The 21,291-nt window shown below is 38.4% G+C and overlaps 1 protein-coding gene across 1 annotated transcript in view; it reads right to left on the bottom strand.

Annotated features, from left to right (window-relative positions):
• The window catches only part of DGKI (diacylglycerol kinase iota), a 543,147-nt gene that overhangs the window by 103,468 nt on the left and 418,388 nt on the right, over positions 1-21,291 (bottom strand). Inside the window, exon 24 of the mRNA XM_027842255.1 lies at positions 14,328-14,423. Within this exon, the coding sequence (XP_027698056.1) occupies positions 14,328-14,423 (96 nt within the window). The remainder of the gene's footprint in view (positions 1-14,327; positions 14,424-21,291) is intronic.

Genomic DNA, 21,291 nt, shown 5'->3' on the forward strand with positions numbered 1-21,291 from the left:
GCTAGGTGGCACAGCTGGTAGACTGTCTGGCCTGGAGTCAGTAAAACTCATCTTCCTGAGTTCAAATCTGGCCTCAGACACTTATTAGCTATGTGACCCTGGGAAAACTACTTAACCTTGTTTGCCTTAGTTTCCTCATCTGTGAAATGAGCTGTAAAGGAAAATGGCAAATCACTCCCGTATCTTTGCCAAGAAAACCCCAAATGGTTTCATGAAGAGTGGGATATGACTGAAACAACTGAACAACAACAACAATCATTTATACAGAGCTTTAAGGTTTGAAAGTGATATATATATATATATACATATATACATACACACACATATACATACACACACATATGTATACATACACATGTGTATATATGTATGTGTGTATATGTATATAAATATATGTGTTTTTGTGTGTGTGTGTGTGTGTGTGTGTGTGTTAACTGATTGACTCACAACATCCCTGGGAGGTAGGTGCTATTATTATCTCATTTTTCGGATAGTGAAACTGAGGTAAACAGGTGTTAAGTGACCTGCCCAGAATCAGACAGCTAATAAGTGTCTGAGGCTGGATTTGAACTCAGGATTTCTTGATTCCAAGTCCAGCATTCAATCTATTACCTAGTGAATTCTATCTAGCTGCCTACTTGCTTTCTCTGTTCTTGCCCTAAAAGGCAAACTCAGTTCCCTTTTCCTATCCCCCTTGATCTCTCTATCGCTTTTATTTCTTTCAGGAAATGCAGGATACATCAACAAATAAAAATTCTAAGGAGAAGAGAATTCAGAAGAAGGCTATGGTTCAGTTATACCTCCAAATTCTAAGCAAATTCTATCTGTCCAGCTGTCTGGATTTGGGGAAACAATTTGGAAACGTAGAGGTCACGATGCTTTAGCAAGATTAACGGAAAACAGCTCTTGCTGTATCCCATCACTTTTGGTATTTGTCTCATTATTGTCATTCTCTTGAATGAAGTTATTGATTGTTTCTATGATTTGTTGTTTGACCTACTCATTCTTTTGGATTAGATTATTTAGTTTCCAATTAATTTTTAGTCTATCTTTCCATAGCCCTTTATTACATATAATTTTTTATTGCATCATGATCTGAAAAGGATGCAGTTTAATATTTCTGCCTTTCTGCATTGGATTGTAAGGTTTTTATGCCCCAGAACACAGTCAATTTTTGTGTAAGTGACATGTACCACTGAGAAAAAAGTATATTACTTTCTGTCCCCATTCAATTTTCTCCAGAGGTTTACCATATCTAACTTTTCTAAAATTCTATTCACCTCCTTAACTTCTTTCTTGTTTATTCTGTGATTAGACTTAAATAGTTCAGAGAGGGGAAGGTTGAGGTCCCCCACTAGTATAGTTTTGCTGTTTATTTCTTCCTGTAACTCCCTATAGAGTGGTGGATCAATGGAATAGGTTAGGTACAGAAGACACATTAGTCAATGACTATAATAATCTACTGTTTGATAAACCTAAAGACCCCAGCTTCTGGGATAAGAACTCAGTATTTAACAAAAACTGCTGGGAAAACTGGAAAAGAGTATGGCAGAAACTACGCATAGAACAAAATCTTACACCACATACCAAAATAAAGTCAAAATGGGTAAACAATTTAGATATAAAGGCTGATACTATAAGCAAACTGGGAGAGTAAGGAATAGTTTACCTGTCAGATTTATAGAGAACAGAAGAATTTATGACCAAACAAGAGATGGAGAATATTATGAAATGTAAAATGGATAATTTTGATTACATTAAATTGAAAAGCTTTTGCACAAAGCCAATGCAACCAAGATTAGGAGGGAAGCAGAAAAATGGGAAAAAACTTTTACAACTAGTTTCTATGATAAGGGCCTCATTTCTAAAATACATAGAGAACTGAGTCAAACATATAAGAATGCAAGTCATTCCCCAATTGATAAATGTTCAAAGGATATCAGCAGGCAGTTTTCAGATGAAGGAATTAAAGCTGTCTATAGTCACATGAAAAAATGCTCTAAATCACTATTGATTAGAGAAATACAAATCAAAATAACTTTGAGGTACCGCATCACACCTATTAGATTGGCTAACATGACAAAACAGGAAAATGTTAGACAAGATGTGGGAAAACTGGAACATTATAATGCATTGTTGGTGGAGTTGTGAACTGAGCCAACCATTTTGGAGAGCAATTTGGAACTATGCCCAAAGGGATATAAAAATGTGCATATCCTTTGACCCAGCAATAGCACTTCTAGGGCTGTATCCCAAAGAGATCATAAAAATGGGAAGAGGACCCATGTACAAAAACATATATAGCAGCTCTTTCTGTGGTGGCAAATAACTGGAAATTGAGGGAATGCCTATCAAATGGGGAATGGTTAAACAAGTTGTGTCATATGAATGTAATGGAATATTATTGTGCTATAAGAAATGATGAGCAAGTGGTCTTCAGAAAAACCTGAAAAGGCTTGTATGGACTGATGCTGAGTGAAGTGAGCAGAACCAGGAGAACACTGTACACAGTAACAGCCACATTGTATGATGACTAACTTAGACTTAGCCCTTCTCAGCAATGCAAGGATGTAAGACATCTCCAAAAGTCTCATGATGGAAAATGTTATCCACATCCAGAGAAAGACTATGGAGTTTGAATGCAGATTGAAGTAAACTATTTGCTATTTCTTTTCTTTTGCTTTGTTCTGTTTCTTCTTTCTTGTGGATCCTCCTATTGGTTCTAATTCTTCTTTACAACATGACTAATGTGAAAATATATTTAATAGGAATGTAAATGTAGAGCCTATAGCAGATTGCACTCCATCTTGGGCGGGGGAGGTGAAAGATGGGGAGAAAATCTGAAACTCAAAAGTTTATGGATATGAATGTTGAAAACTAAAAATAAATTAATTAATTAAAAAAGATTAACTGAAAACAGATGACATCAAGGTTTCTAGCATGGGAAAATAATAATGATAGAGAAAGCTTAAGAGAAAAATAGTTTGGGGTATATGTCAAGATAAAATAATGAATTGGGGGTAAAAAAGGGTATCCAAGGGGAAATACCATATATGTGACTGGAAACAGAAAACTGGTGTGTGGGTAACAGTTGGAGATGACCATTTGGATTAGATGTATTCAGCTTAGAGGTGATTACTAAAGCAAGAATGTGGATGAGCTTACTAAAGTAGTAAATAGAGAGAAGGACAGAAGGTCGAGGTCAGTCCTTCAGAAACAGGAAGGGGCAAGTGAAAGAAAATGGTCCAGCAAAGCAAAAAGAAGAAGCAAAGTCACAATAACACTCAATGAATCATGAAGTTAAAAAGGGCTGACACCATCCCACCGGCCCTAGGCAAAAAGTGTACCTAAATACTTTAAGACAGTACAGAGTTAGCCTGTTCTTAACGATCTTGGGACACCTAGTTTTCAACCTCTATCGATTCAGAAAATTGACTGAAAATATGGGACAAACTGTGACTGACTCGGGGTTGGGAGCAGGTGAGTTCTTGGATCCTGGAGGTCTAAGACGAATCAAATATCAAGGGGAATGTTGCCAAACATAATGAAATAATCAAGTGATGGATTTGAGAATTTTCTCCCTACTTCACACCCACATTTAAGTTGTATCACTGACTCAAATCCTCAGAAGAAGGTCTGGTCATCAGCAACAATGAAAATGGTATCCAAATGAGGCTATGAACAGAAAATATGGAGCTCTGAACCCATATTTAGGTTCCTTTTTTGCCACCTCACTACCCTGTTCATAAACTGCAACAATATCAAGTTAAAGATACTTGATGCAATGATGACTTTTCACTCATCCTAACAAAGTCCATTTGGATATGGATCAAGGAGTTAATTTCCAGAGTTTAAATCCATCATGTCCCTAGGTTGAGACATAAAAACTTGGACAGGATATGCCCATGTACATACAGAGCCTCCCTTCACTGATGATGTGTATGTGTGTGTATGTGAGTGTGTGTGTGCATGTGTGTGTGTGTGTGTGTGTGACAGAGAGGAGAGAGAGAGACAGAGAGAGAGAGAGAGAGAGGGAATAGTACCACGGAATCATAAATTACAACACTGTCACCCTGGCATGTCATATACCACCTATGCCAGTGCTCAGAGCACTAAAACCATAGAAATGGTGCTGATGGGAAGACATAAACACAAGGAACTGTACTCAGCCATGAGCCAAAATAATCCTCCTAAAGTACAAGACTAACCTTGTCATTCCTCTGTTCAAAAACCTTCACTGGTTCACCACTATTTTAAAGATGAAATACAAGTTTCTTAAACTGGTGATTAAGACCTTGCAAAATCTGGTTCCATCTTACTTTTATAGACTTTTTTCACTCTTCTCCCATTCACAAATCCTACATGCCAGATAAATTGGACTAGGAGGTGTATCCTGATCCTATCTTGTGCTCTCCCACTTCTGTGTATTTGTGAAGGCTACCTGTCATGCCTAGAACATGTTCCCTCCTCATTTCTGCATGTTATAATCCTTCCTTTCCTTAAAGGTCCAGCTTCTTCCATGAAACTTTCTGTAATCCCCAGATAAAACTGCTCTTGTCTCATACCACTTAATTGGGACCTCTCCTTTGTTGTTATCCCCATCTACTTTGTGTCATATTCCTTTGTGTACACATCCCACCTTTACAAAGCTTCTTGAAGGCAAGCAATAATGGCACATTAGCAGGAAATGTGTAGTTGATTCAAAAGGAAGTAAGCACTGTCGTAAGAAAAATACAGGAATTACTGTAGGTATGTGTAGTCAAAACAATTAACCTACAGATGGTGACAGGTGCATGAAAAAGATGAAAAAATACTAGCTGGAATAAAGAGACAAAAAAGAGCCTGGTCAGTGTTTTTGGTGGTTTGATGACCAAAATGGATCAATCATATGGCCATTCCAGTGCTACCCATGAAAATAACTCAGTAAGAAAAATGGATTAAGTGGCCTTATTTTCAGAACTGCAACAATTTCAACTATACAAGCTTAAAGAGATTTAGAATTCTGTTTTTTTAGTTGGGTCAATCAATTTCCTGCTAACCTCAGGGGCAAGTTTCACCCTTTATTTTGGATTGTCAAGTACTTAACACTAAGTGTTTAATAAATAGTTATTGCTGTTATTGTTGGTTTTGCTATTTATGGGTGTGACAGAGGCAAGAGAGTGGGGATATGGGTTCACTGGTGGTCTGCCCTTCTTGGGACTGCTGCCCAGAAGTGTTATATAATGAGAAGTTGGCTCTTTTCTTTGTGAAGGTTATCTTTGTTCCTAATTGAAAGGAAAATGATAAAATAGTAAGTAATCTGCTAAGGGGAAGACTATTAACACAATCAAGCCCCATGCTAAAATATACACAAAAAAATCCAGCCTATATTTCAATAGAGAAATGTGATTAGAACCTAGCAGCAGGAACGACAGCAGGCGGTATAACACAATTCAATGCAAAACCAACAATAACAACAAAGTACTTAGTTTAAAAAAAATACTAAGTGCACTTACATAACTGTTCTGTGGCATGTCCTTTCAAGATCCTCTTGGACAGCCCTGAGATCAGTTACAAAATCTTTCCAGATGTCCTCTGAATATGTATATTTTGACATGTGCTGAATCTTAGCATTCTTTGGAACTGTGTGTAATTAACTCACAACAATTCCAAGAAAATATCTAATGGGGATATCTCCAGCAGTGATAAGGAGAGAAAAGAATAAGGATAGAAGGGTATTGTGCTGACTCTTAGTTTCCTCATCTATAAAAGGAGAGGACCGATGTGGTGATTACCAAGGTCCCTCCTTACTCTATGGCTGCGATCATATGAATCAAGAGACCACAGGATCCAATCTCAGATCTGCTTAAGCAAACTTGGGTAAGGCAAGTTTTCTCACTAGACCTCAGCATCTTCATCTAAAAAATGAAGAAGTTGTACTCAATGACCTGCAATAATCCTTCTAGGGTCAACAATTAATGATTCCTATGAACAAGCTGGAGCTTGTGCAGTAATTTGTACTGAAGTGGTCCCAAATACATTGATAAGGCAGATCACATGTAAGAAATCAGTAAGGAGAGGTTCCAAGCTAGTTTCCATGGAGTAAAGCACAGAGCACTGGAAATAGAATCAGAGGAGGCTATTGTGGTCCAGTCAGACTACTTTTTAGGCTCCAAGTCTGGGGCTCTAACCTGGCTCTTCTATACCTGTGTGATATTCTGCCAGTCACTGCATCTTTCTGACTTCAGTGCTCTCATTTGTGTAATGAAAGGCTACAACTTGCTGTTGTCTAAGTTTCATCCAGCTTTATATCAATGACCTTGTCATACTCTTATTTATTCTGTATTAACCACCACAGCATCTCCTGATAGGGAAAATATTCCTATGTCCCAATAGCATGAAACATTGGAAGGAAAAAATAGCCCCTCTCAATACTGATAGATTGGGAGACACAGAATTTTAATCTCATAATACAGTGTTTATAGTTTCTAAATTTCAATAATGGAAGAACATCTGGATGATAACAAAAGGAATTCTTTGAAGGAAGAAGCGCTAAATCCCTGTGTACAAGGGAGAAATAAGTATAAATAAAGGATAACTAATGTTTTCCTGGTATTTATAACAGCGTAGAAAAGCAGAGGGAAGGCAACTTTATAATGTGCAAATGGATGTTTTGGCAGCATCTGTATTTTTTACCAGATGTGAATATCAAATATTTATTTAACTTCTGCTATGTGCAAAGCATTGGACATAGTAAGTAGTATAAAATACAATCCCCACCCACAAGAAACTTATATTCTAGTTGAGGAGGTAAGGTATAGATATAAGATAATAAACAAAATCAAAAAATGGTGTTTGGTAAGTGCCAACTGAGTGGTACAAACAAAGAGTATAGAAAGAATTTTGAGGAAGGACAGAGATTGTTCTGGGCTTACTCTATACTGAGGCTAATCCCTCTACTTATTTAAGCGATCCCATTCCATCCTATCTCTTCCAACAGATTGCCCTCTTTGTCATCCCCACTCTTTCACTGTTTTCAATCCCTCCTTGTCTACTGGCTCATTTCCAGCTACCTATAAACATGTTCATGTCTCCCCAATCTTGAAAGGATGCTCACTTCATCCTTTCATCCTTGCTAACTATTGTCCTATATTTCTTCTGTCCTTTGTAGCTGAATTCTTCAAAAAGGCTGTCTACAATAGGCGCCTCTATTTCCTTCTCACTCTCTACTTAACCCAGCCTCTGACCTTATCATTCCACTGAAAATGCTCTCTGAAAAGTTACTAACAATCTCTTAGCTGCAAATTCAGTGGCCTCTTCTCAATTCTCATCCTCCTTGACATCTCTACAGCTTTTGTCACTGTTGATCACCCTTTCCAACTCGATACTCTCTGCTCTCTATGTGTTCAGGACACTGTTCTCTCCTGGCTGACCTCTTGTCCATATGAACCCCTCTTTCTCTATCTCATTTGCGGGATCCTTTTCTAGATCACACCCTCTAATAATATGTGCCCCTTAAAGTTCTGTCCTGGGCTGTCCTCTTCACCCTCTATATTACTTCATTTGGTAATCTCATCAGCTTCCATGGATTTAATTACTGGGTTCAAATCCTATTTCTGACACTTACTACCTGTGTGACCTTGGATAAATCATTCAAACAAACCGACCCTTAATTTCCTTAATTCTAAAATGAAGGGGTAAATTAATTGGCCCTAAGGCCCCTTCTAGGGCCAAACCTATGATTCTAGGTTCTTCAAAAATGTCCTTCACTGTCAATGTCAACTTCGCTTTGCAACATCTCTAAAATATGCCCACTTCTCTGCTCTGACACCACCACCACTCCAGTGCAGGTCCTCATCATCTCACACCTGGACTAGTGCAATAGCCTGCTGGTGGGTCTGCCCTCCTCAAATCCCTCCCCACTGCATCCTCCATTCAGCTACTAAAATGATTTTCCTAAAGCACAGATCTGATCCTGTCACAATCCTCCCACGCCCTCAATAAATTCCTATTGCTACCAGAGTCTGCTTGCTTAGTCTTCCTTTCTACACAGCTCCCAGGGATTTAATTACCATCTCTATGCTGCTGATTCTCAAATCTACTTATCCTGGCTTAACCTCTCTACTGACCTACAATCTTGCATCTCCAACTGCCTTTCAGAAATCTCAAACTGGATGTCCAGTAGATATCCTAAAACTCAACATTCTTAAACAGAACTCATTATCTTTCCCCTTAAACCCTCTCTACCTCCAGCCTTCACTATTATGGTAAAGGGCAACACAATCCTTCCAGTCCCTCAGGCTCACAACCTAGGTGTCATCCTGAACTCTTCATTATCTCTCACCCGCCCCCATATCTAATCTGTTGCAAAAGCCGGTCCCTGTCACTTTTGTGACATATCTCAAATACACCTCCTTCTTTCTGACACTGCCACCACTCTGGGGCAGGCCCTCCCTCCTGGACTACTGCAATAGCCTGTTGGTGGGTCTGCCTGCCTCAAATCCCTCCCCACTCTATCCTCCATTCAGCCACTAAAGTGATTTCTCTAAAGCACAAGTCTGACAGTGTCACAATCTCCCCATCTCCTCAATAAATTCCAATGGCTTCCTATTGTTTCCAGGCTCAAATACAAAATGATCTGTTTGACACTCAAAGCTTTTCATTACCCTAACCCCCTCCTACCTTTTCAGTTATCTTATCTACTATTCCCTGACATGTACTATTTGATCCAGTAATATTGCCCTCCTTGTTCTTCCATGAGCAAGACACTTCACCTCAATTCTGGGTATTCTCTTTGACTCCCCTCACCCCATTCCCAGAACACTCCACTCCACTCAGACTACTGACCTCTCTGTCTTCCTTTTTAAGTCCCAACGAAAATCCCATCTCCTATAGGAAGCCTTCCCCAACCCCTCTTAATTCCAGTGTCTTCTCTTTGTTAATTATTTTCTATTGATCCTGAATATAGCTTGCTTTGTATATATTTGTTTGCATATTGCCTCTCCCATTGGATTGTAAGCTCCTTGAAAGCAGGAACTGTCTATTGCCTCTTTTTGTATCCTTATCACTTGGAGCAATGCCTGGCACATAGCAAGCATTTAATACATGTTCAATGATTGATTGGGCTAAGGTGGTGGGAGATAATGCTTCAAGGATGAGAAAGGCCTCGACATGGACCTTGAAGGACAATTAGGACCTAGACAAGCTGAGTAGAAAGGATCAGACTTTCCTGGCAAGAGAAGGGTAAGAATATGACTTCCTATTGTTCTACAGACAAAAGAGTACAAGATGTGGAGTCAGTCATCTAAATTGGATTCCATAAGTTGGCTGCTTGTATAAGTTGGGACATTTCTTAACCTCTCTTGGACTAAATTGAATGGCTTGGACTAGATGATCTCTGAGGTGTCTTCCTCTTCTAAAGGTATGACCCTATGATTACTAGAAGAACATTTGGTACACCAGCTTAGCTAAAGTGTGTTTCTTTGGTGAAGTATCGGGAGTTAGGGTTGGAGATATAGATTAGGATCAAATAATGGAGGGCTTTGAATGCCAGGCTAAGAACTTGAGAATATAAAACAATTCACACATCAAGTAGCAGCCCAGCCTTAGGTATCTTTCCAAAACTGACTCCAGGTAGTGTCTAATCCTCTGTAAGTGCAATAGATTTGAAATGTCAATTTTGTAGAAATTTAAGCTTCCCAGCAAAACTGGATATTACTCAATGCCTCCAGTTAAATTAATGAAGAAGCAGAAATTACTCAGTGTCAAAAGCATAAGAGTCAAATATGAAAATTGGAGTCAAAGTCAAACTTCATGGAATTGAAGTCAGATATAATGGAGACCAATGGTGATCTGAGAAGTCATTTAGAGCAAGATGGCTCTATTTCAGTGATTACCACATAGGGGAGATTAAGTCTCAAAAAAAAAAAAAAGAGAGACACAGGGAAAGAGAGAAAACAAAGAAAGGATGGATGGCAAGCTTCTGCTTGGTTTGGCTTTATAAATCATCTATGGCAGCTGGCTTCTGCATAACTGGATTTGAAGGTTCAAGGATATCCTAATCAGGATTAATAGACTTTAGCCGTATATCAAAGTGGCAGTATGTGTCTGGAAGTACTATTTTGAACCACAACTGTTTAAGCCCCAATCTCAAACTTGAAAGGCAAGGCAATTCTCAATGTAAATATCACCTTTTAATAACTTGGTAAAACCCCATTCCACCATATCTCTCACCTGCCCCTTGCTCTTTGGGGAAGGGAACCCGATGTCCTTTTCTGGAGGTGTCCTGATGGCACCTAGACACAGAACAGGATCAGAAGCCCTCACCCAACCAGAACCTAAAGGGCAAATACTATCCTCCTCTTCAACTGTCCACATTCTTTGCCTCATCCTAACCCACTGGTTGGTCTATTTATTTTCTGTGTTAAAGGCAACAATGTTTGCAGACTGGTAGCTCAGCTATTCATTCCTTTGGTAATTCTGTGATTAAAAAAAAATCTGTTCCACACCTGATGAATCCAAGCTTTGGTAGTAACTAGCTGTGTGATGATGGCAAGTCACTTCACCTTTCTATACCTCAGTTTTCTTATCTGTAAAATGGACATCCTAATACTTGTACCACTCACCTTAAATGGTCATTGTGAGAAACACACTTTGCAAATCTTAAAATGCTATATGAATCTGAATTCTTATATCCCTTTCAGAGCCTAAAATACTACTAGGCATATGGTAGCATAATAAAGTGACAGTTTTAGAACTAGAACTGGCTGTAGAACTCTCTTAGCCCAATCATTTAACTTTCTAGATGAGGAAACTGAGTCTTAAGAGGTTAAAAGTCTTATTCAAAATCACACAGACTATATATGTTCAGTAAACAGTGTTGATTTGGAAGCATGGAATAGTGAATACAGACCTGGATTTAGAGTCAGTATGGGCTGGATATTCATTTCAAATATTTATCAGCTGTGTGACTTTGGGAAAATCACTTACCTTCTCTGGGTCTCAATTTCCTTTTCTGCAAAATGAAGGTATTGTACCTTTAAGATTCCTTCTACCTTTTAATCTATAAACTTTGCAAAGCTCATTTTCTGCAACTAGCCTAACACTCATGTTCTGAGCTGGTATGGAATAAGACAAAAATGGGCCTTGGAATTTCAATTAAGTTGACCATCTCAGGTAGCAATATCTGGCCACTCTGGATTGTCAACTTTCTACAGGTCAGCTCAGGTTCTCCATGAACTCTAATTTATATCCTCACTTAATCCTTAGAAACCAAACTCACCTTTTTGAAATACAGTTGATAATTAAACCCCACACAGATCCTAGTCCTGTAGGGAAAATTGCTTCTCCAAACCATGTACATGTTTTAATTAAATAGTTTCACTTGCATATTAAAGGGTTGGCTTCTTGGATATTTTCTTTTCTGGAGTAGTTGAAAGCTGAATGCTCCGGGAAAGCGAGACAAGGAAAAAGAAGAAGAAATATAGCTTCTTCCAGAGGCCAGGGAAGCTTTGAGGTTTTGTTGCTTCTATGTTTAATTTGACAGAAATTCAGGCCAATTTTCTAGGAGTTCTTTATCTTTGCATGTGTGCGTGTGTGTACATGTATGTTTCATATATACATATATAACATGTATATAATGTATAAATTCTAATTAGCGAAAATGTACACTTTTTGCCAATGCATAATGTAGCTCTGGGGAAAGTTCCCTATATAAAGGTGTGTCAGTGTATGCTCTACAGAGCATGGATTTCTTTTATAGATTTTATTTCTTTTTTGCCCTAGCACTGATGAAGATAAAAAGGACTGACCCTGATCAAAACTACAAAGTCCACTAAGTTCCTTTCCATCCTCCCTTTCCTCTCTGCCCCCTTTTCTCATTTACTGTCCTGACCTCCCCCATTTTCAGGGACCCAGTGTTAGAACTACATAATAACACCCTTGCCCCTTTCAAAACAGTTCATGAGTTGATATTCATTTTTTTACACCTTGGTTGGAACTGACTTCTACCAGTGCTGGGATTCTTAACTTCTTTTGTGTCATGACCCTTTAGATGGGCTGATGAGCCCTGTGGGACCCCATCTTAGAATGTTTTTAATCATATAAAATAAAATACATAGGCTTGTAAAGGAAATTAGTTACATTGAAATACAATTATCAAAAATACATATAAAAAAGAAACATAGTTCAAGTTAAGAACCACTGTACAAATGTGTTACTTCTGCATTTTTGATGCATTTATCTCTGAATGGGACATGAAAATTTCTCTTCTTGAAACAAAAAAAAATTGAATTTCAGGCAAATAATCAACCTCAAAGCCAGTAAATTCCTTTTCAATCTTCAAGCCCTTCAGTACTGTAAAACTAGAGGGTGAGGAGCAGGGAATAAGGAATATTTAGATATTTTATCAAGGACCATTCAAGTATGGGGTGAGGGAGAGAGAGCTTTCATATTTAAGAGGTGTTTCTTTTTTTAGGTTGGCTCTAAAAGAATACGGGACAATGAGTAGATGTCTAAGCTTGATATAAGGAAAAACTTCCTAATAATTAGAACTGTTCAAAAGCAGAATTGGCTATCTTAGAAAGCTGTGGTTTCTCCTCATTAGAGGTTTCCAAGAAGAAACTGTGTCAGCAATGTTTTAGGTCTGGCTAAGACTAGAGAGTCTTTATGGCCCCTTTCAACTCTGAGCTTCCATGATGGGAAAGGGTGTCATGGACAAACCACCAGAAACCCCAGCTCAGAGGGATGGGCTGAGGCCTGGGAATCAGGACACTCCAGATACTGGGAGGCTGAATCCAGGCTGCGTCTAAGTATAATATACTAGGAAAAATTATCGTTCTGGTAAAAAAAAAATCAAAAATAAAAATCTGATAAGCTTAAAAGGACATCATAGGACAGAATTTATCCAAACCTTATTAACATGGGAGCCAATTATGATAAAACACAGAAGAGTTACACAGCATTGCTTACCTGTTCTTTAATGTACTTACAAAGAGTAAATGTTTGATGAATATTATATTTACAAACAATCACAAATTAGTGAGCCGGGGGAAGCTGTACAAAGGGAGATATCTTACCAGTTACAAAGCAGCTGTGCCTGACAGAGCAAAAACTACACCTGGATTTACCCTGTCAATTATAATTGTATTTGAATGTAATATAAAATCTTTAATAAAATCTGACATGTCAAATCTATGAAGGAGAGGTTGATAAATGGGGATTTATTGATGTTCAAATGAAGGGGGGCTGTGCGATGAGAGTAGCTAGCTCTAAATCTCTGGATAGTAACCATGAATACCAGGGACAGAATGAGAAGCCTGAACTGAGAAGCCTGAGGATGTGCTGGATTTGGGGGATTCGGGCTAGATTTGGACAACACTAACTTAGAAAAACTGGATCTTGCTGATTCTAAGGCTGTCTCTGTATTCTCTGGAGCAGTAGTGTCAAACTCAAACAGAAAACGTGAGCCTTTAAGCTATACAGAGGATCTCTGCAGGCAACATATTAACTTAGAAAGCACATATTAAGGCTAGCTGCTCCATTATATTTAATCTATTTTGATAAGTATTTTCCAAATACATTTAATTTGCTGTCCACCACAGTCCAGAGTGTGGGCCCCAGATGGCCAGATGTTTAAAGCACTGCTTTAGGGGAAAGAGTTCTTAGTGTTTCTTGGGTCATGGATCCCCTTGGCAGCTGGTGAAGCCTATGGATCTCTTCTCAGTATTTAAATATATAACACAAAATACACAGGATTTCAAAAGAAACCAAATAGCATTGAATATGGCTATCAAAATACGTTTAACAATAATGATAAAAATAGCTCCAATTTAAATAGTGGTTTAAGGTTTGCAAAGTGCTTTACAAATATAACCTCATTTGTTCCTCACAACAACCTTTGCAGGTAGGCTATTATGATCCTCATACAGAACCCAGGGTAAGAATACCTGCTCTAGGGTCTATGCCATCCCGGTATGGTCTTGAACATCATAGGGGCTTCATAAATGCTTGATGAACTGCTAGTTCCTAGGAAGTAGGAACTGTTTCACTGTATTTGTACCCTCAACGCCTGGCACATCATAGATGCTTAGTAAATACAGGTTGATTGATTGATTCTACATTAAGTTATCTCTGAAAGCACACACAATTTGAGGGGTGGGGCAAGACAATAAGGCAGAAACCAGACAAGCAGATGTAAGAATCAGGAGTACCCAGGGACCAAAGGCCAAAGCAGACATTCAAAAGACTGAGCAAGCAGCCAGAAACCAAAAAGAACCACAGGATCCAAAAGAGCAGGACAAAAGCAGTCAAGACAACAGAGCAAGGGAGGGCACTGGCACCAAGGAGACCTTAGATCTGAAGCAGTCTTCTATCCCGGGAAGGAAGCTTCTTGTGCACATTCTGCTGGGGCAGGAACCAGTCCCAGGGCTCTGGCAGACTAAAGCCTGCAGGAGAAAGCAGGGAAGTGGGCATACCTGACTGCAGTGACAAACAGAGGGAGAGGGACTGGACTGTTATTTCACTGGCATAGGGAGCTGTCCAAGGTGAGGGAGTTAGGGAGAGAGACTCCCTCCACCAATGCAGGGCAATATCTTCTCTGGCTCTTACATTTCCAGAAAGTTGTTTAGAGCACTAAGAAGTTAAGTGACTTGTCCAGGGTCACACAGCCAATATGTGTCAGAGGTGAAACTTGAACCCAAGTCCTCCTGGACTTAGGCCTGGCTCTTTATCCACTACACCACATTGCCTCTCATCAAATGTAAGGTCAAACAAAATCATTTGAAGAAGCAGGGGTGAATCTTCACTTGTGTCAGGGGAGGGGAGGGAAGAAAAAATTTGTAATCCAGAAGAAATAAAGATGAAGGATTCCTAAATATTTGGAGGCATGTTAATAGACATGTAACTCTTCCCATGTTGGTAAAACTGAACCCTCTGAAAAGTAAACAACTCCAAGGAAGAATAATATGGATCCACAAGCACTCCCAGGAGAGAAGTTATCTGTTAACCTGTCACGAACAATGGAGAGGTTGGCTATCTTCCTGGGAGATATATAAGGATATAAATAGAGATATATAGATATAGGCATAGATATAGATAGTGACAGAAATTTACCAAAACTAAAAAACATTACCCACTCTTGATGATCCAGGACAAATTAGGCTGCCAAAAGGAACCTAGAAAGCATTGGAAGGATTTATGAAATCCTGAGCACAGTTGAGTTTTTTTTCACCACTACTGACTAAAGGTAGATAGTTGGTACAGAAGAAAAAAAGCTATCTATGCTACTTACTATGGGCAAGTCATTTACCTTCTCTTGATCTCAGTTTTCTCAACAATAAAATAAATGTGTTGGACTAGATGGCCTCTAAGTTCCCTTCCAACTAAAAATCTACAGTACATTATGATTCTACAGTCTCTGATTAAATATATATAGATATATAGATATCCTCTTGATATAATAAAAAAGCCAATGCATAATAAAGATTCACAGTTTCATACATGATCATCTTTTTTCATCTTTTTTGTCTTCTTTGCATATGGAAATGTTCATATTTGTTGATGTTTTCAAATTCACAATAGAAAAAAAATTTGGAAAAACATATTTGCTTAGAGTCTTATAAATTAGTTTAAGAAAGCTTTAGAATCAAAAAAGTAAGCAAGGAAGAAAACTACATATGTGTATATATATATATACACACATTTGTACATATATACATATATACATATATATATATATAAAACCAATCACTCAGATTATCAGATGCAAAATAGGAAAAAGAATATAAAAACTCTAGTAATTTACCAGAGTCAATATCCAAGAATATGGCCTAAAATAAAGAAAAGAAATAAATCCACAACTTTAGATACACTAATGCACAAAGTATGAGTAATAAACAAGGCAGATCAAATTTCAATTTATTGGTATTAATGAAATTGGGTAGGACAGGATTCATGACTGGAAAATTACTCTGTAAGGATTTTCTTTAATTTAAAAGGATATCAATAGAAAGATAGCTGTATAGCATTGTATATATAGTCAGAAGATAAACTAATTTCAGGAAATCCATGAACTAGAGGAAGAAATAATAATGGAAAATAGTGGGTGATTTATCAATAGAAAGAAAAACAAAAGCAATATTTTGATGGGTGTATACTACAGACCACCTGCGCAGAAGGAAATAAAGATATCAGGATGTAGATCATAAATTTCTTCTATTTCATCTTTGAGTGAAGAACTGGGAGTAATGAGTGAAGAAGATAGAGACTTAGGCTCAATTCAACAGTAGAATTGATCACTTGAGGCATTTTGCCTTCACTAGAGGTCTTCAGGCTTGTTGGGGATATTGTGAAGGGCATTCCTGTGCAGGTATGGGCTGAACTAAATGGCCTCTGAGGTCTCTTAAAACTCAGATTCTCTGTGAAGAATGATGGCATTTGATAACAGAGCATTAGCAAATTGCAACAGAGATTTCAGGTACCATGTAGAGTAAGAATCGCTGAAAACTACTGAGTTTCTAGTTAGCCAGATTCAGTAAGTGATCATAATACCTTTATCTCCAAAGCAATCCAAAGGACTGAAGCAAGATAAAAATGGGCAGAAATATCTGTGCCTTGGGAATGAAGCACATTTTTAAAAACCTCACTGTCGGTGACCCATTTTTGATTGAATATTTTAAGTCAAATACAAAGTGAAATAAAATATGCATTTTCGAAAGAATTTAAATGTGGATGTGGAAAATCAAAACTAAACACTGCCACAACCCTGTCCAAAAGACTGTTCAAATGCTAACCTGGACTCTACCATATTGATACCTTGTCAACTGACTCTTAAGTGTGGCACTTACTGGTTGTGTGGTTATAAGTAAATCACTTAACCTCACAGTTAGGTGGCAGAGGGATAGAATGCTTGAATAGAGCACTGAGACTAGAATCAGGAAGACCTGATTTCAAAACTGACCACAGAAACTTACTAGTTATGTGACCCTGGGCAAGTCACTTAACCTCTATCTGCCTCAGTTTCCTCAAATATAAAATGGGGATAATAACATCTACCTCCCATGGTTGTTGTGAAAATAAATGAGATAATTTTTGCAAAGTGCTTAGCACGGTACCTGGCACATAGTAGACACTTAATTACTCCTTCTTTCCTTCCTTTCTTCATTTCTTCCTTTCTGAATCTCAGTTTTCTCATCACCAAAATGGTGATAACATTTGCATTACCCATATCATGGGACTGTTGCAAGAATCAGTTAAGATAAAATGTGCTAACATGGGTAAAACACTTTTTAAAACTATTATTAATATTAGCTATTATGATTAGCAGAAATAATATTGCTGTCAATATTTTTGAAGTATAGTACTATATGTGCATTCCTAATTTTAAATTACTATACTTTCAATATTTTTAAATAGCTGAGAAAATTGTGCTATCCCAAAGTCCTGACATGTATATTTTTTTCACTGTGAAAGGATTTATTTTTATGGTGAATCCATTTCTCAGCAGCTATAAAGTTGAACCAAAAAAAACTGTCACCTTGCTTAAACAAAGCCTTATGTTTCTCATATGTCTCACATAGATAGATGGTTAAAAGTCAACTTGCTTGAACTATTCCTTTATTGATTAGGAAAGCATGAACACTACTATTTGACATGCAAATAACCAAATGGAGCACTTAATCTGCATTTAATTAACCGTAAAGGATGTACAACAATTTAATGAGGGCAGAGAAACTCTATTATGCACTTCAGTAGTTTATACAATTAAGCAATATCCACTTAGGATTGAGCTATACTTTTGCTGGGAATAGTCCTACATCTCTGATTTCACCAAGCTTAGAGAAAATTCAGTAGTGATGAAGAAGCTCCTCACCTTTTCAGTTTAGATCCCTGGTTCACTTTATGACTAACAGCCAATTTCACTTTCTTGATCACTATCTCTCTTAATAATCCAGCAACATATCTCCTCCATCTCTGAACTTTGTCCCACTAAATCTTTTTTATTTGCTCAACTTTTTTTCTCTTCCACTCACCAGATGCTACACTTGCTTGCATAAGGATTTATTTTAGAAGATAGGTCTGTATATGTGGGTATATATATATATCTCCTTTAAAAGTCTTCATTCAGAATGAATACAAAATAATTATTATTAAATTTTTCTCCCATCCCAAGAAAGAGGGAAAGATTGGGAATATAAACATAGGACGGCTACTTCAGACAAGTCAGTCAGTCCAGCAGCATTTAAGCACTTACTATGTCCTAGACATTGTATTAAACACTGAGGATACATAGGAAGTGGGGAAGGGAAAAGCAATCAAGTTCACAATGGATTATTTTCATGAAGAGAGGAGGGTGGTATAAGAAAGTTTAGAGATTCAATTCAATTCAACCAATATTTATTAATATGGCAGATGATGGGCAGTTGGGTAGAAGGATACAAAGTTGACCTTGGGAGTCATGAAGACCAGAATTCAAGTCCTGCCTGTGACACATAATGGCTGTATAACTCTGACTGTTGGATTTCAGCCTTTTTTTTAGTCATGTCCAATTCTTCATGATCCCATTTTGGGTTTTCTTGGCAAAGATACTGGAGTGGTTTGCCATTTCCTTCTCCAGCTTATTTTATAAAAGAGGAAACTGAGGCAAACAGGGTTAATTGACTTGCCCAGTGTCACACAGTTAGGTTTAAACTCAGGAAGATGAGTCTTCCTGACTCCACGTTTGGCACTCTATCCACTGTGCCATCTACCTGCCCCTTGGGACTCGGAACAAGTCACCTTGACCTCTCAGTGCCCCACCAACTCTCCAGAATTATTAGTTCCAGAGCGGGGGCTGATCAGCATTGGTAGAGGGAGTTTGTTCAACTAGAGCTCCCCTATACCAATGAAATCACAGTCCTGGTTAAATACAGACACACAGAGGGCCCTATGCTAGATGCTGGGGATACAAAGACCACAATGAAATAGTTATCACCATTGAGAAATATACATTATAGCATGGAGGAGGAGAAAGCTTGGAGTGGCATGCTGGTCCTTAGAATAAGTATTGGGCAGATAAGGAGATGGCCATGAAATAATATAACAGAGCATTATAGGGAACAGCTCATTCCTATTGCTCAGTCAGCTTCTTCTACAAGGGAGGCAATCACAAATGATAGGAATAGAATTACCTTCCCCTTTGACAACTGCCTTGGGTATACCAAAGGATCCTGGCCCTGCTCATTCCTGACCTTAAGGGTTCATCCTGGCTAGTCCTGAAACCCCCCTGCCACCCAAAAGAACAGCGCTCTACAAAGTTCTCAGCTGCCTAGAGTTCGAGACCATCATGACCTCTTCCAGTACCTATCTTTCCAGTCTTCTTACATCTTATTCAACCCCAAATACTCTGTCATCCAATGACAAGGGCCTTATTGCTAGTCCTCAGACAAGACTCTCCCTCCATTTTGTGACTCCAGAATTTCCACTGATCATCCCCATTTTCCCTGGGACTTTCCCCCTCCCCCTCCTCATCTCCACCTCCTAGCTTTTCCCTAGTTTCCTACAAGTCTAAGACAAAACTCCACCTTCTACAAGAAGCCTTTGCCAGTCCACCTTAGTGCCTTCCCTCTGAGGTTATCTACTACTTAGCCAGGACATGGTATATATCTACAGACTGTTTGTATATAGCTAGTTATTTGCGGATTGTCTCTGTCTGTGAGCTTCTATAGGGCAGGGACTGTTTTAGGCCTTTCTTTTTATCACCAGTACTTAGGCCAATGTCTAACACATAGTAAGTGCTTAACGAGTTCTTGTTGACTGACTGGCCAATGTCACACAGGTAAGTTAGTTGATCTTGGATTTGGGTTCAGATCCTTAAACTGCCTGGACTTAGAATGTTCCTTTTCTAACTTGATCTAAATCCTATGCTGGTGTCAAGTCCTTTTATGACTGAAACGTCTAATTTATCCTTTTCTAATTTAGAGCTTCTTTGTGCATAGCTGGTTGCATGCTGATGCCCCCATTAGACTGTGAGCTCCTTGAGAGTAAAAATCAGATTTCACCTTTCTTTATATCCCCAGCATTGAGCATAGTGCCTAGTACATAATAGTTGCTTAATTAATGTTTTAAGGGATTGACTTCTAGTTAACTTTCCTATCTTACAGATGAGCCTTTCAGTCACAGTTGGCCCGTTCATTCTTAAGTTGCTTAAGTTATTTGAAGGATGGTTTTGGTATGAATTTCCAGCAAGCATTCTGAGACTGACAGTAAGTCCATGTTACCGTATCTATCTCACTTGCAGCTTCTCTCCCATGGTGTGTGAATCACAGAACATGGCTTTTTGAGGCTTTTTGGGGAAACAGAGCTTCTCTTTGAGGACTACGGTGTTTTTTCACTAGAGCTTTTACTGTGTGGAGCCTTTCTTTGGATACATTCAAAACATGTCATATCCCTCATTTACCTAGACAATGGAGCAGTAAGGCAGCTGGGATATACTGTAGATACTATTTAACAGAGAACAAAACTGAGACACAGGGAGGATAATTGAACCCAGGTTTTCTTTTACCTAATTCATTGCTTTCATCATTAATCAGGGTACTTTCTTAAAGCACCAGACATGAGGCCCTCAATTGTCAGCACTGGGTATTATGAGTATTCTTTCATTTTTGCAGAGAATGTATGGTTTTTTATTGGGGAGGGGGTGAGTCAGGGCAAGGCAGGACGGGGCATGTGAGAAGAGTTTTTAAAAATGGCTTTACTGACATACCCCTTTTGTAATTGAAATGATATTAAATGAAATAAACATGTATAAGGAACTAGCAGAGTGAAGGAATAAAGAAACTCTAATAAGGCATTTGAAGTTTTTAGAAATCCTAGGCAGCCCACTAGTTTGTAGCTGGGGATATTGGTTGACTCTTTCTAAGTCTAGATCAAACTCAAGAGGAAACACAGCATTTAGACGGGTCGACAAGTGCCCAAGACACCTTATTAGTGAGTTATACAGCAGGTTCTATACACTTAAGCTATTTATTGCTTTTGTTTCTCCCCTTCCATAATTTATGGTAGAATGCCAACAAAGTATTAAAGCTAACAAAATGACATCTCACATTAAACTAACAAGGCACTGGGGGGGCGGGGTTATGCAGGAATTTGCTGGGTATTTATAGCCTGCTGAAAACTCCTGCCTGTACAACCACAGAAGACCAAACACAAAGGTAATCTTCCATCAAAATGACACATCATGTAGTTAGTGTGCGCCTGGCGAGCTCAAGGCTGCAAATTCTGGTGCTTGCACAGCTATTGAGATGACCACTGGACTCTGCAGATATAATTAGAATC

This window comes from Vombatus ursinus, unplaced genomic scaffold (assembly GCF_900497805.2).
Source record: "Vombatus ursinus unplaced genomic scaffold, bare-nosed wombat genome assembly UNPS02014870.1, whole genome shotgun sequence".
NCBI lineage: Eukaryota > Metazoa > Chordata > Mammalia > Diprotodontia > Vombatidae > Vombatus > Vombatus ursinus.